We start from the raw sequence: 15,138 nt of genomic DNA, 5'->3' as shown, positions 1-15,138 counted from the left end.
ATATATATATATATATATATATATATATATATAAAAAGCGGGAAAAGGCTGAAGCTTCCTGGTCTCCAGCACATCTGTACTTCCAGTCCCTTTGCAGTATCCGATATTATCACTTCACGCTTATTTAGAAGATGGAGTGGTCTAGACAAAGTTAGTGTTGAAAGAATAGCAAAAAAAATGTCCACAGTAGGAAAAGACTTAAAGGTCAAGCATATTAAAATAGTGTTCAAGCATTACTTTAAAGAAAATTCAAAGGGAGGGTCTGCTTCTTTATTCTTAGCCTAGTCCTCTGAACTCAATTAATGAATTTACATGGGTTTTGCCAGCATGATCAGGGTATTGATTTTTCTCCAAAGGGCATAGTCTTTGGACCATCCTTCAGGATGGAGAGGAAGTTTGGATTTGAATTTCATGATCTTGGAAGATTCAGATCCTGAAATTAATTCACTTGACTTCTTCAAAATATAAGCATATGTGTTTTTCTATCCAAACTGATCACCTCCTTTAATGAGACAAACTTAATTTCTGCAAGTATCAATCTGTGGGTGTTATGAAACAGAAGGTGGCTGTGTACCACACCTGGATGTGCTCTATCAGTTATCCAGAAAGAAAGTGTTTAAACCTTCTCCTCTCCCTTGTACTCTCACATGACGTTCTCCTGACTCCTTCTTTTCACTCCTGACCACTAATGCTGATCTGGAACTAAATATTTAGCTGTTATAATTCAAACTGTTTTTTTGGCATCAGTACCTGACAATCCAGCTGTAAGCACGATGTGAGTTTGTCTTTTGATTTTGTCTTCTGCAAGAAAGCTGTCATATGTCATTAAAGAGTTGGTTTGTTCCAGTGCTATAATTTGCAGTCAGATATTCTCATGAAACTCCTGAAATTCCTGAAAGCATGAAAGATGCAGAGAGTTAGGGAGATTGCTTATGCCAGCATATTTTACTCACTATGTAGTAAGTATGTGTTCATTGAGGCACAAACATGCGTGCAGATATTAGGAAGAGCTAATTGAAGTGATAAGCTGTGTGTACATACATCCCTGTGTTTGCACGTAGATCCATGTATGTATGTATGTATGTACATGCACACCTGCACATCCAGACATCTGGAAGAGCTAATTGAAACTTTAAAATTCTGGCTGCAGCCTTCTGATTCATGTTGTTAGAATCATCTTAGTGACTCTCTAATTAGAATTTGTTTTAAGATTTGCACTTATTTTAGAGTTCAAAAGCTTATTTGTTCTTCTAATTTAAGTTTTAAAGTCTTCAGAGGTTATATTGTTTTTCAGTAATATCTTTGCCACTGGTTTGTCATTACAAAGTGTAAAGTTTCATTTTCGAAAATTTGCTTTGACAGTTGGATGATTGCATTTACCTCCCTCTAGCTAACCACCTACAGTCACCACATACTTCAAAGGGAAAAGTTGTTGCAGAAATGCACTCTAAGTTAATAATATTTGTATATCAATAATATTTGTATCAGAATTGGATTATGAGGGCTGGAGCTGGAAGCCAGATCCCTGAGCTTGAATAGATCAGAGCAACACCTTTGACTTCAGAGAGGTTCTGCAGATATTGGTGAAAATTTTGAGGATTGATCATTCATGTTTCTTGCCTCCAGAAAACTTGCATAAGGACAACACTTTTATTAAAATGTAGAGAAAACACTTTCTAATTCAAGTGGAATAAAAAATACTTTCAGTAAAACTCAGAAATTAATTCTCCAAAACTAAACAAATACACACCTAAAAACCACATTCCAGGGAACTATTTCATTCATAATTCTGGCTGCCATAAAAATTGACTATGCAGACATTGAAGCAGATATTTTTAAAATTGTATGTTTTATGTAAAGTTTCCATCTTCTCCTCCAATATAAATTGGCATATCTACAATGAAAATATATTGAAGATGATCATCTCTAGTGGTTTAATAGTTTCTATATGTTAAAAGAATTTGCAGAGAAGAACTTCTGCATTAGTTTTTAAAATAGTTTGAATTTCAAGAGGACATATATTGCAGATGAATTACTCCTGTCTTCCATGAACTAAAAACATAGGCTGATTCATTAAAAATAATTATTAATTCTAGAGAAAATCAATTCATATTGCAATGATGAATTCATTTGGCTCAAGACTTCTGATTTGTTTTGTGGTTATTTATGATTGATGAATGTTTAATACCAGTGGAAAAATGTATTTTTTTTTTCTTTTTGTTGTCAGACTTTGACCTTTTGAACTCCCTGTCTCCTGAAGTCAGTTTCCAGACCATTAGTTAAGACAGATTTTGATTTTAGGCTTGGTTCTTCAACACTATTGGATTGAGTTAATCTATTTTCATGTAGTGCAAAAGTATAAGTGAAAGGAGAAACCAACTTTTTCAAGCTTACAAATATGTGGCTTTTTCCATCGTCAGTCTTCTAAGATTACTCTTCTTCTATCTGCCAATGCCCTTCTAAGACAAAGTGTAAATAGCCTCTTTTTTAATGTTCACTTGTTTTCCTTCTAGCTTAATATTTTCCTGTCTTCTTTCTATACTGGGATTTAACTGAATTTTGGATTCCATGTGAATTTTCCTCTGTAATTCTTTCTTCAGGTTCCTTTAAAATTTGTTTTTCTATTTGAGTCTGTCATTGGCTTTTGGACCTTTCTTTGTAGGTTTCAAAATGTTTCTTTTGTTATTCTCTTCCATTCTGCCTCATTTCCACATCTTACTATGCATTAAATCCCTCTCACAGAAATATTTATCACACATTCACAAATCTGTATATATCAATCCCCTTTTCTTTCAGTGGTAAATCTTTCCTGGTCTGAGTACTGTTCACTTGACTTTTCCCCCACTGCCCTCATGACAAGTGAATATGAACATCACCATCTTTCTGGGCCAAAATATGATTTCTGTCCTGCACAGCCTTAGTTCATTGCTCCTTCCCCAGGATATAAGTCAGTACTCTTATCATCACATTCACTGAACTCTTCTGCTTTTTGCTATGCTCCATTCCTTTTCCAGTCTTTTATCCCTGAATTTCTTCAAGGACTTAATTTCTGGTCAAATCTCATGAACATGTTCACTTTATTTTTGCCACAATTACTGTTTTTGTTCCCATTCTCACTTCATGTTTTCTTTCCTACTTCTTTCATGTCTGCTTTTATTCCACTTGGACAGATACCCAAAAAGAGATTTGTAATGTTTTCCACATTTTTTATTATTTCCTTTTATGATTCACCAATTATTTTATAATTTCCTGCACATCTCTCACTAGAAGCACGTAGCTATCAAAAAAAAAAATTTGTGAGTAGCTGAATTTGCTGACTCTCTATCTTTTGTTGGATATTCCTTTCTGGGAATCTTTTGAAATTATTATTTCTTCCCATAGTGGCTTTATATACTGGTATTTTTGTCAGTTATGAAAAATCTATTTTCAAAATACTGTTTTTTATAGGCTGACATATTTTGACAGTGCATTGTGGCAAAAAGTTTTGGACTTGTGGAAGATAAGTTTTGAGCAGCCTAGCCAGAAAGGTGTAAAACACCCCCAGAAAAGGGTGCATTTTAGATGTAAATTGATTCTGGTATTTCCTAAAAATGATATTAAAAGAAAGAAAGAAAAGAAAAAGAATATTCTATCAAATAAGACACAAAGTTGTCTATGCACTTTTGAAAGTCAAGATAAATAATTTTACACTTTTATGGAATGCAAACAAACCTTACCCGAAGCATCTGGTGGCATCCCAGACTGTCATCTGCAGTTCAGCTTGATTTTGGAGTTCACTTCAGATTGTGCCTGCAGCCAGTGCTCCATACCTCCCACCTGAGTGATGGGTAGAAATGTTTCCTTTAAACTGTCAAGGAGCATAGGAACATTTGATCCCAAAATGTTTTCCATGCTGTGATAATGATGTTTTTTTCTCACTAGTTTGTATACACAAAACAAAAGCAAAAGCATTTGCGTTTTAGGGTTTTTTAAAATATGTCTCACATCCAGAAAGTTAAAAAAAAACCCACATGCTTTGTGTGCTGTCACTCAGCCTGATGGTCTCCGCTGCAGAGCACCATAAGGGCACAAAGGAGGTTGGCATGTTTTGGAAGCTTTTGCATATATGTCCATGTTTTCTCTGTAACATGTATGGCACTATAAAGTGGCATTTTAAAGGACTGAACACACATGTCTCTTTTTTTTAAAAAGCATGCTGTTTTTAGTAAATCTTCTTATAAAGATACCTGTAATGGACACAGGCTGAAGCCTGTGGCTGTTTCATGGATGTAATTGGATTTATACCAATGTTGAAGTATCTCCCAATAATTTGGTGTCTTATCATCTTTAGCTGCATTTGTAAATTGAGAATCTGGAGACTAGTGGAATATTAACTTTAAAATATGTTGGTTTGTGTGATGTTGAGCTGAGGTTTCGAATGTTCCATTCTTTGCTTTGCTGATCACATTTCTTCAGAAAAGATTTTTTAGCAGTCTAAGTTTCTTTCTTTTGTGGCTAAATATCTTCAGATTTCAGCAAAATAATTTTTTCTCCTTCACAGAACACACAGTGGCAGATATTAAATCAATAATTCATTATGAAGATTTGTAGCAAGTGTGTTTTCATTATATCCAGTTGAGAGTGACTTGTCAATGCTAACAGCTTTGAATCAAAGAAATTATTTATCTCGTTTTTAACAGGTTCCTCAGCTGTGATTCACATGGTCCACAGGATATGAGTGTGCTGGCTACAGCAATGAGTTCAGTGTCCAGACTGATAGGAGAGGACACAAAGGATTTATATGTGTGTGCCTACCAAACACCCATTTATACAACAGGGTCTTCCCATTAGTACCAGGCAGCATTGTCTCTGCTCCCACCTTCTGAGTTGTTGAGACATATCATCTTCTGAGTGTAGATGAGATGATAGAGGAGATGATACAAAAGCAAAAATGTAGATCAAGTAAGCTTGTCTTCCTTTTTATACATCTCTTGCTGCAATGGAAAAGAAATTGTGTCCATTTCTCTTAATACCGACTGACTTCTTCAGATTGACATGAATGAATTTGGGTAGCAGTAATAGACAAAGATTTTATTAAGCATGATGGATATTCTGACTCGAGAAAATCTGAAAAGTAAAACAGAAACAGGAGAATTTATTTGGAGGAAATACATTGAATTTTAAATCACAAGAAGTGATTTTAAAGTTTCAATTCTCAAAGCATTTATCTGTCATAAAATCTTAAAAAAATGTAACTGGCTTGACAATCTCTGTGCTGCTTGGTTAATACACATTGTTGAATTCCTAGACTTGTATTCCACTGCTTTATATTTGCCATGGTACTTCCTTTAGTTTTGGAGAACTCAGATTGAATTTGTGATCTCAGACTGACAGAATACTGAGGGAGGTGGTAGTAGTGGGTGATACTGCATCTGTTTCCTTTTAATTGCAAGAGTTCACAGACATGCTTATGTTTAAGTGGAATTCATGTATTCCCAATCCATGTTTTCTAACCTCTTAACGATATGAATAAAATGCTTATATTCCTAAACTTCAAAATATAATATTTGACAATTCATTAAAAGAAATAAGCAGCTTATGTGTGGGTTCTTACTTGTGGGTTTTGCTATATTTGTTCAGTTTCCATGTGATTTTTAAATGGAAAATGGGTTTTGAATATTGCTTCACTTCTTTTATATATATGAGTATAACATATATATATGTTTTATATATAAGAAGTATAACAAAATCTAAAGAAGGGTTCTTGGAAGCTCTCTCTGGCTGTGCCCCTTGCTGTCCTCAGTGTTGTGGAAAGGGCCAGAGTTAATAGTCATACTTGTTCCCTACTGAGAAATTCACAGTGAATCTAAACCCCTTGGTGTGTTTTGGAAAACCTTTTTCCTGGAGGCTTCCATATTTCTAGTTCTTTTCCTTGGATCGTTGTTCTTTTAGCTTTTCAGCTGGAAAAGAAGTTGGATACCACAGGAGTTGCAAAGTGAACACAAATCAGTTGGAGCTGGAAAGCAAGGCTGTACTCTTAGCTGTGAAGACACTTTCCATCACATGAGCTTCCCTAAGTGAAGATGAGAAGTAATCAGATAAGCTTCTAGAAAGGGAAGTTATGGTTACGGTACAAGAAAAAAAAATTATGATAAAGACAATTAAGAAAAAAACAGTATTATTGCAGATGGTGTGGACCTGTGTCACAGGAAAATTTTAGTAACCTCTGCAGTGACAGATTGGCAGATTGGTCACTTTAGCAATGGGAGATAAAATAGATGATTTTGTCTGGGAGGTGATTGCCTTGGACCTGGCATTGCTAGGATTTCTGATCAAAAAACTCTGTACTAAAACAAGACGAATGTGGTCATCCACTCTGAGGGAGAACTGGCAGGGGCACAGGAGACAGAATGTTTTCAGACATCTCTGGTTCTGGCTGTGTGAGTTCTGGTGTCTACCAAATTGGCCCTCTCCACAAGACCGGGAACGGCTATCTAGATGCTCTGATAGACTCATAAGGAAACACTAGTTGTACAGATTTCAAAAAATAGCTCAAAACTTTTACAGTAAGAACTTGAGGGCCTACTTTCCAGGCATATAAATCAACACAGTACAGCCTGTGTAAATAAGTGTTGTGAGAATGAAATAGTTGCTTCTCTTTTATTATTGTGATGTGTGACCAGATATTTTCCTACCAACAGCAAAATGCAGCGAGATAATAAAGCAGCATAAAGTAAATTGCATAAAATGCTTTTTTTCAGTTCAGAACAGGAAAAGGTTAACTTTTCTTTCCTTCTGACTGCACACTGTCAGCACAACTGCTTCAGGGAGTACAGAAAAATAAACTGTATTCAGTGTATCTGGTTAGGAAGGAAAATCTGAGTAGTCACAATTTTTTGGTTTGTTTTGTTGGGTTTTTTAACTGTGTCTCCCAGCAATCTCATGATTGCAGTATAATGCTTTAGTTTTGAAGCAGGAGCTTAGATTAATTCAGTTTGTGTGTTGTCAATTTATTGCAAATTTAGTGTAAGTAATATCAGCACCATATCAGGGAATGCAGTCTCTAAGTTCAATTTCTGCAGTAGGTCTGACATAACTTTATATGGCCAGTTGTAATCTGCTGTGGTATCATTCAGCTAATCAATAAAAGTTGGCATTAATGGAGTTTAAATGTCTAATAGGCATAAATATTCTTGGTGTCACTGAATAGATGTATTTGTTTGCCTGCTGTAAATCTTACCTTTTGTATTCACTCTTTTGTATTCACTTGCAAAAAAAGTTATATCCTTTATGATACTTTTATTTTTTCATCTCTAGTTTGGGAAAAATAAAACCCTTACTTTTTGCTAATATATCTGGTACTTTGAGTGCTTAAAAACAGCTGAATTGATTACTTCTGATTTAAAGACTTCTGAGGAGGAAGTTGCATAACAAGACTGGGAGCTCAAATATGTGAGTTTTGGCAAAGAGCTGTGGAAGAAAGGCTTGTCTGTAGCAACCTCACAAGAAAAGAACTTGACATTTTGAAAAATTTTTATTGACCAGTGTGAACAGGGAACAGGAAGTCAAGTCACTCACAGGCAATCTGCAGCCTCTTCCTTGCTGACCTTTAAATGCCACTTACTGTCATCAGAAAGTCAAGGAAATGTTAATAACAGGGCTTTGGGTAAAGAAGTTATATATAAGGGACGTCTTTTTAAAACAATTGTAATCTGATTTCCATTTTTATACACATCTGTTTTTGTAAAACAGAATTCTCACCACAGTACAGTTATATTTTTAATTAATTACTCATACTTTTATTTATATATGACTTTAAAATTTTCAAAGTATCCATAAGATACCAGAACTTCTGTGTATTCTTAAAAAGGAGGTAGTTTGAAAAAGGTATTTTACAATTGCATTCTTGGTTGATGACCTTGGAACAGAGACTGGTCTCAGCTTTAGACTCTTAATCTATCATGTGTTGAGTTCAGCAGGCTATGGGACTTTAGAAGTCTTGTAGAAAGCTGACTGCTTTTAAATTCTTAAATGAGAGTGGTATGCATACTTCACCAGGTTACTCTTAGCCTTCATACTTCTGTGTTTTTAGCAGTTGCTATTTACCCTTCAAAAATGTCTTTGATCGCTAAATTTCAGTTAGAAGAACTAATAGGAAAAAAATCTTAAAATTAAATTGCTGAAACCCAAAGAAAACACCTGGTACATTAGGGAAAAAACAGGAAGTTCCTGGGATTTCAGAAATTTAATGAGAAGGAAAAAAACTAGCTGGCAATTTTAGCATGAAATGGTGATGACACATGATGGCACCATAGGTTAGTATGGAAATTGTTTCTTGTCTCCTTCCAGCATCTGCGTCATCAAATTGAAATGGACTTTAATCCATGGTTGTGCTTCAATACATATTCCAAACCTATGGTCATCTAGTTTCCAACCTGACTGCTGACCTATGCTGGTCTGTCTGGTTTTGTATTGGGTATGCTTCAATTCAGGGATAAAAACAACCCAAACCAAAACGGTTTTTTTCTTGCTAGTTTTCATTAATTAATTGCTGTTTGAACTGCAAAAAGTTAATCTGAACACTGGTGGTTCAACAAAGACTGATTTTGCACATTGAGAGATGTTTTTGAAAGCTCTTTATGTAATTAGTTTCCATGAACTTTCTTTTATGAATTTATTTTTCTTTTTTCCTTTTTTTTTTTTTTTCTTATAGAACACATGGACTCTGTGAACTGATTTTTATTCTGAGCAGAGTATTCTTGCTAACCTGTTTGTCAAATGAAACAGAGCATAAGGGCCGACTTGTTTTAGCCAGCAACATTGGCTTCAGTTCCTGAATTTGGCTTTCCTCATTTACACTGCTGTAATTTGAGTAATTCAATCGGTTCTTTGATAACAAATTAGAAAAACAAGAAATGAGAGATGGTTAAAGTATTTGGCATGTAGATATCATGTCCCTGCAATTTTGCTTGATTAATGTTGTATGTTCTAAATAGTTGCCTTGCTAAACTGCCTGAAAAACCTCCAGAATCCTGTGATTTGGAAAGAAACTGCATTGTATCTAACCCAACATAAAATATAAAAGCTGGGTAAGGTGTTGTGTCTCTGTATAGTTTCACAATAAAAGACAAGTCATGCCGTAATCACTTGTATCAGTGTTTTGTGTTCATGGTTGCTTTTTTGTCTTAAAGCTGATGAATCTGACTATACACATGCAAGAATTTGAAGGTCTGCCTCCAGTTAGGCAATTAGGCCTCTTGTTGCTGCATGAGAGGGCTTTCAAAACTAGTTCAAAACTGCCCTCTTTCCATTTCCCTGGAAGCTGTGTTGAGTTTTTGATTTAGGGCAACTGTTTTTACATGAGCATTCTTGAAATGCTCAGTAAAGGAATAATGGGCTTGATATAAATGTTGGACTTGGGAAAGAAAACATAGATGAATTTGCAAGGTTGGTGGTTTTTTTTCTATCATTCAAGTCTTTTTAATAAAAACTACTTAAAGTGTCATGGAAGTATTACCTTCCCCCCCACCCCGTATCTTCTGTTAGGAAATCATGCTTAAAACCAGCTTTAAACTGTTTGGTTGCTTATAACTGTATTCCTTCCCAATGACCTGTAGCTTGGAAAAGGATTCTCATAGCCCTCCAGCCTCAAGATCTTGAGATAAAATTGAACATTCATTTAAGATTAATGGTTATGGCCTATTGTCTTACCAGTACTCTGTATTTGTAGTGTTAGGAGGGAGGTCTTAGGGCTTTTTTATTATTTTCATACATCTTTGTCTAAAATTTCTGCACCCTTTTATCTAGAAGCCTAAAGAATTAATAGCATTAAAAACATACCTGCAGAATCCACTTTGAAATTGTTTTGTTCAGTTGTTTTAGAAATGTGTGAAAAGAGGACACGACTTTGCATTTCACTCTGCGAACCCATTATTTCTGTAAGAGTAAACAAACTATTTGATAGGACCTGATACAGTATGCACTGATACTGACTTTAAACTTACAGATGAGATCATTACTTTTTCCACTGCCCAATATACAGGGCCAAGACAAGACTATTTCTCTATAAGATTATACCTAATCTTTTAAACAACACCGTCTACTTCAAGCTTTTTTCTTCATTTTCTAGAAGGGTAAAGATTTTATTGATGCCATTCAATTGAGAAGAGCTGGTGATGAAAAAGATGTGGCAAACACTGCTTTCAGTCAAAGAAGACTGGTATCATTCTCCACTTGTGCTAAATACATTATTCCAAGATGAAGTGTGCTGTGCAGTGTGCAACATAAAATTTACAAAATCATCTTGGTCAGTAATTGGTATCACATGCACAGTAAATGCAGGACAAGGTACAAATCTGTTTGCATCTCAGTTGCTTTCACAGGAATCTGCAGAACATGGAACTTCACCAGGCAGTAAAGGAGTCTTACTGTATGCTATATATATTTTTGCATTGCTCTACTTTTTAGCTCTTTATGCTTTATCGGTGCTTCCTCCATGGTTCTAAAACTAAACTAATTGTGGTTTTAAGTTCGCTGCCCTGTTTTTTTAGTTTTTACCTAAGCTTGCATTTGGTACTTGTGGAAATAAATGATCTTTTTTTTTTTTTTTAAACTAATGGCATTTGGGATGGCCTTTAAGTTTCCTGCCAGTATGTATTCTGCCGTTTTGGATAAAATTCCACCAGAGAGCTTTATGTCCTCGATGGGAGAGTTTTGCAATTGTAGCATGTTCTGTTATGATAAGAACAGCATTATCAACCATGCTCATCAGCCTGTATTTCCAGAAGAGCTATTCAGCTCGAGGTCATGGTGAAGTGGTATCGGTGCTGATTCCACAGAAGATATTTTTGGGAAGAAGTTACAGTCAAATAATTTAATTAAGAAGTAAAATCTTCCATTTAATATGGAAGGTTTTCTTAATTAAAAAAAAGGAGAAAGTGACTCAGATTTAGAGGGAAAAGTTTTTGCAAGATTTTTATTAGCAGAGTAAAAGAAGAAGTATTGAATTTAAGAGTAAAACATAAAATTAAAAAGCCCATTTTCAAACAATCCTAGTTTTAATCTTTTTTATTTGTAGATTTGCTACTATGTGACTGCATATGTTTCTGTTTGTATATTAATATAAAAGTGTATTAAGATTCTGAAATCCATTAGACTTTTTCCATTGATTTTATTAAGTTTTCAATGAGAACTAAAGTAATTTTTAACAGTAAGGAATTACTGAATTAGTCTTCTGTTTCTCCTTTAATCTGAGCCAATTAGAATCCAGAGTGGTGCCTGTAAGTAGGACTTCTTTTCACCAAGTTAAATGGTTGTTTGCAGTAAGTTGTAAGTGATTATGCGTGATTGTGCATGTAAATTGGAAATAGTTTAATGGTAGCAGAATTTCTCTTATGTAAATCTGTGGAGAAGACTCAGGTAAATCAGGCAGATTGATAACAAAATAGAAAACTCTGAGACACTTGGCAGCATTTTATTAATATGGTGTTCTCGTTTAAGAGTAAATCTTGCTTCCAGAAATGTGTAACACTTGTAATTTAAATGCAACCACAAATGCATTTGGATAACTGTAATTATATGTCTTGATGTGAACTTTATATTTTAAATAGCAAGCAGCAGCAGTGTTCCCATCAATAATACTGTTAAACTGCAGTAGGTGCTTATCATGCCTCCTGTCTTATTAATACTGCCTGCAAGCTTTGTTCCAGTTGACCTTTGGAAGTTTCCAAAAGTTAGAGTTTGCAATTCAGCAGGTTTGGCAGAGGAATATACATGATTATTCATATCATTGTTTAAAGGGTAACCAGATGTGTCTTGTTTTTCTTCTTTCTTTCCCATTGTTTTTAAAGACTGATGTTAATCCAAGATGTTCATTCATTTACAGGGTTTTTCCACAGCACCAAATTCCCCTTCGGTGAATTCTCGTTCCAGTAGCCTGGGTTCGTCACTGTCCCTTGGTAACATCTCTGGAATGACAGCAAACCCAGAAGTGAAAAAGCGCAGAGCACCTCCTCCACCAGTGGCAACACCAGTATTGCCGAACGCAGAGGTGAGGGGACAAGAGAGGACAGCAGCACAGGTAACAGTGACACCACTGAATGGGCTCCTTTGTTTGGTGCGCTAGGTACCGTCCATTCATTCAGCAGTCCTAAAGCCATCCACAGGTATTTTATTTAGCCATTAGCTACAGCTAACCAAAACATCATCTTACAAGATAGTATAATCAAAAGTCTTAGTTTTTTGTACACATTTACTGAGCTCTGTCAAGACTGCCCTGAGCTTTCTGCCATGTTATGAATCATTCTAAGTCAGAAGTGTTTTGTGAAGCAATATGCTAAAAGAAGGAGGGTAAACAAAAAGTAAGGCAGAAAAGCTGGAAATTGTATAAGGTATCCTTACTGACTGGGGAAGTCCTGGAGAGCAGGTGGAAGTTCTAACAAGAGACAGAAACCTTCAGCATACCATTTTGTCCAAATGCTTACTAGGCTATTGCCTGTATCCCTGTTTCCAGTGCTGCTATGGGATAACAGAATATTTGCTCTCTTTTCTGAGTTGTGCCATGTGACCTTCTAAAGCAGTGCTCTGGTTTTGCTTTTATGAAAGATCACTGTTCAGCAGCACATTATTGAAAATTAAACAGAAATTGGGGGGGGGGGCCGGGGGGGGGGACTTTCTGAGGACCTAAGCCTTTGAAAAGAATAGAGCTAAAGGAAGAGGAAATTGCTCTTGCTTTTTTACTGACACTCGGATGTGTGTTACTGAACCTGCACAAGTACATGAAGTCTTCTGGTTCCACCAGCAACTAATATAGACCATTTTATGGTCTAAATGTAAACTCTAGAAATCAGCACATAAAGTTACATATGGATGCCAAAGAAGAGTGCAAAGAGCCAATATCACCAAAGCTGTGTAACGTGGACTGACTCTTACCAGCTATGGGCTTGTCACCTCTGCAGCAGACTGACCTTTGGAAAGCAAACTGTCCTAGTGCAAAATGAAGTCAGAAAGGAGTCTTTGAGTTCACAACAGAGGAAGAGGAGCCTGTTGCTTTGTCCTACTCCCTGTCACACTCTTATTTATCTGCATAAACGCATATGTTAAACACCTTCTCAAGTGAAGCATTCTGTAAGAAAAGTTAATGCGCAGTCTTGGTAAAGGACTACAGATTTTTATTTTCCCATTCTTAGGTTATCTAAGTGTGATTGCCGGAACGTAGTCACATTTCATCTTTCAGAATTGGAATAGATGCCTTTGAAATAGCACTCTTTTATAGAGACAGCTGAAGAGAAATAACAGCATTTTTCTAGCAACACTTGTGCACTTTTTTCCTTAAAATTTCCTTTTGAAATTTCTATGAGGTTTCTTGAGTCCCCCAGAGTAATGTGTTTAAGGTAAATCTTTTAATACAAAATATTTAAGGTAGATCTTTTCATACCAAAATACTATGACATTATAACTTTTAAGTTTATACAAGTATGATAACCACAGACTACTTTATTCTGCCATTCTCTTTGGCTGATCTCCCTGCAGTATGGCATTGAGATTCTAAATTATGATGTATAATAACACTGCGAATCTAAATTTTCCCTAAACATACTAACATTTCTATTTTCAGCATTGTTGCAAATAGGTTAAAATGCTGGTTTTCTGAAGCCATTGGTAGAAAAGTCTGTATTTTCTTTTTTGCAAGTAATATGCAGTACTGTATCAACTTTGAATTCTCTTAGTCTGAAAGAAAAGTTATGTTGAAGAAAGGAAGCAGATGAAAGCTGTGTCAGAGAATTTTCCATAATGAAGTTCATTTTGAGTAAAGGAAATGTTCTGTGTAACTGACAAAGTCAGTGGAGACCACAGTAAAGTTGCTAGAATATATTTGGCTGCATTTGTTCAGTAAAGGACGTATTTCTGGAAGTGATGGCTTAGGTCAAAATGTTAGAAATTTATGGTGTGTTTCTGAAGCTCCTAGGCTGAATGTTGCTAAAAGGCTGCCATGTACTTTTAACAGGAATGGAGTAGAATTGAAATAAAGCACAAGTTCCGTGAAGCAATCAAAAACTGAGGGAAGAAATTAATTATTCAGTATTATGGGGCAAAGTAGCAACAGAGATATTGTTTATAAGAAACACAAATAGTTCCATTTTATCTACGTGCAGACAAGCCAGTTTGCTGTGAAAATAGAGTAAAAAATCTCAGGGTGTAAGTTTATTTCTTTAGTTTATGGGAAAGAATTAGCACTGATCTTTTTTTTTCAAGGAAGGACGTCAATTCCTTATTAATGGACTTCCTTCCATAAAAAGATAAGATGTTTGTTTAGAAAACTTTATTTATGTGCAACTGTTACTAACAGGAAGATCCTGCGAAAGGGGAACATGTTTATTTCCAGTGAAGCTAGCACACTAATAGAAAATGAAAAGGTGGTATTCTGAACTTTCAGAACTTTTTTCTTTTTTAGCTGTCTGGTTCCATAAAATTGTGTAGGAAATCAAGTACTGTAACTGTTATGAACACCTGTAATTTTCCAGCCCAGTAAGCCTGTTATTTTTAACCCATTGTTATGTTCCAGGCATAGATGATCCTTTAGGGTTATATATATCTCATCTCCCTGCCTAGTGGTCCCAAATTTCCATGTGTATGAGGACTGTGATGTTTTAGTTTATGCTTTACATTTAGATTTCTCTACTCACTTTTCTGCATAGGTGACTTATTGCAATATAACTTTACAATCTTACAGCTTTTGTTACTGTAGGGCTTAGGGTAATTTATCTCCTCATGGATAAGGCCCCTGCAGTAACTTTATTTACTTTTTAGTGCAACAGCAGTAGTTTTCTGTGTCTATTTAAAGGTATTTTTCCCTCTGTAATTGTTTTAAATATACCCTAGAAAATATTCATGTCTTGTTCAGAGTGTGTTGAACATGCACTAAGTAGTTTGCAAAGAAATTCAGAGTCAAAGAAAATAGTCTACAGATTTCTTCCCTGGAGACTTCAGCCCTGGTTTTCTTAAATATCTTCCATATTATGCTATTTATAATAATGAGAAGTCCGTTGGAAAAATAATCTTCAAAATGCTATGGTGTATAACAATTCCAGGACAAAATCCAGGAGGTTTGATGCTAACAAAGCAAGGAGGTCCTCTGCTTTCTTAAGTTGCAACACAAAG

General features: G+C 35.5%; 2 protein-coding genes across 10 annotated transcripts in view; one reads left to right on the top strand and one right to left on the bottom strand.

Moving 5' to 3' along the window:
* The window catches only part of CDH18 (cadherin 18), a 1,344,136-nt gene that overhangs the window by 249,916 nt on the left and 1,079,082 nt on the right, over positions 1-15,138 (bottom strand). The gene's annotated exons all lie outside the window — the stretch shown is intronic.
* Positions 11,831-15,138, top strand: part of COBL (cordon-bleu WH2 repeat protein) — a 73,433-nt gene continuing 70,125 nt past the window's right edge. For 3 of the 4 annotated variants that reach the window (XM_033512134.1, XM_033512133.1, XM_033512135.1), the window contains exon 1: positions 11,831-12,058. In XM_033512134.1, the coding sequence (XP_033368025.1) occupies positions 11,846-12,058 (213 nt within the window). In that variant the 5' untranslated portion in view covers positions 11,831-11,845. The remainder of the gene's footprint in view (positions 12,059-15,138) is intronic. The other variant, XM_019009168.2, reaches the window with a different exon arrangement.

This window comes from Parus major, chromosome 2 (genome assembly GCF_001522545.3).
Source record: "Parus major isolate Abel chromosome 2, Parus_major1.1, whole genome shotgun sequence".
Lineage (NCBI taxonomy): Eukaryota > Metazoa > Chordata > Aves > Passeriformes > Paridae > Parus > Parus major.
The sequence above is the reverse complement of the archived record's forward strand: the minus strand, read 5'-3'. Positions and strand labels throughout refer to the sequence as shown.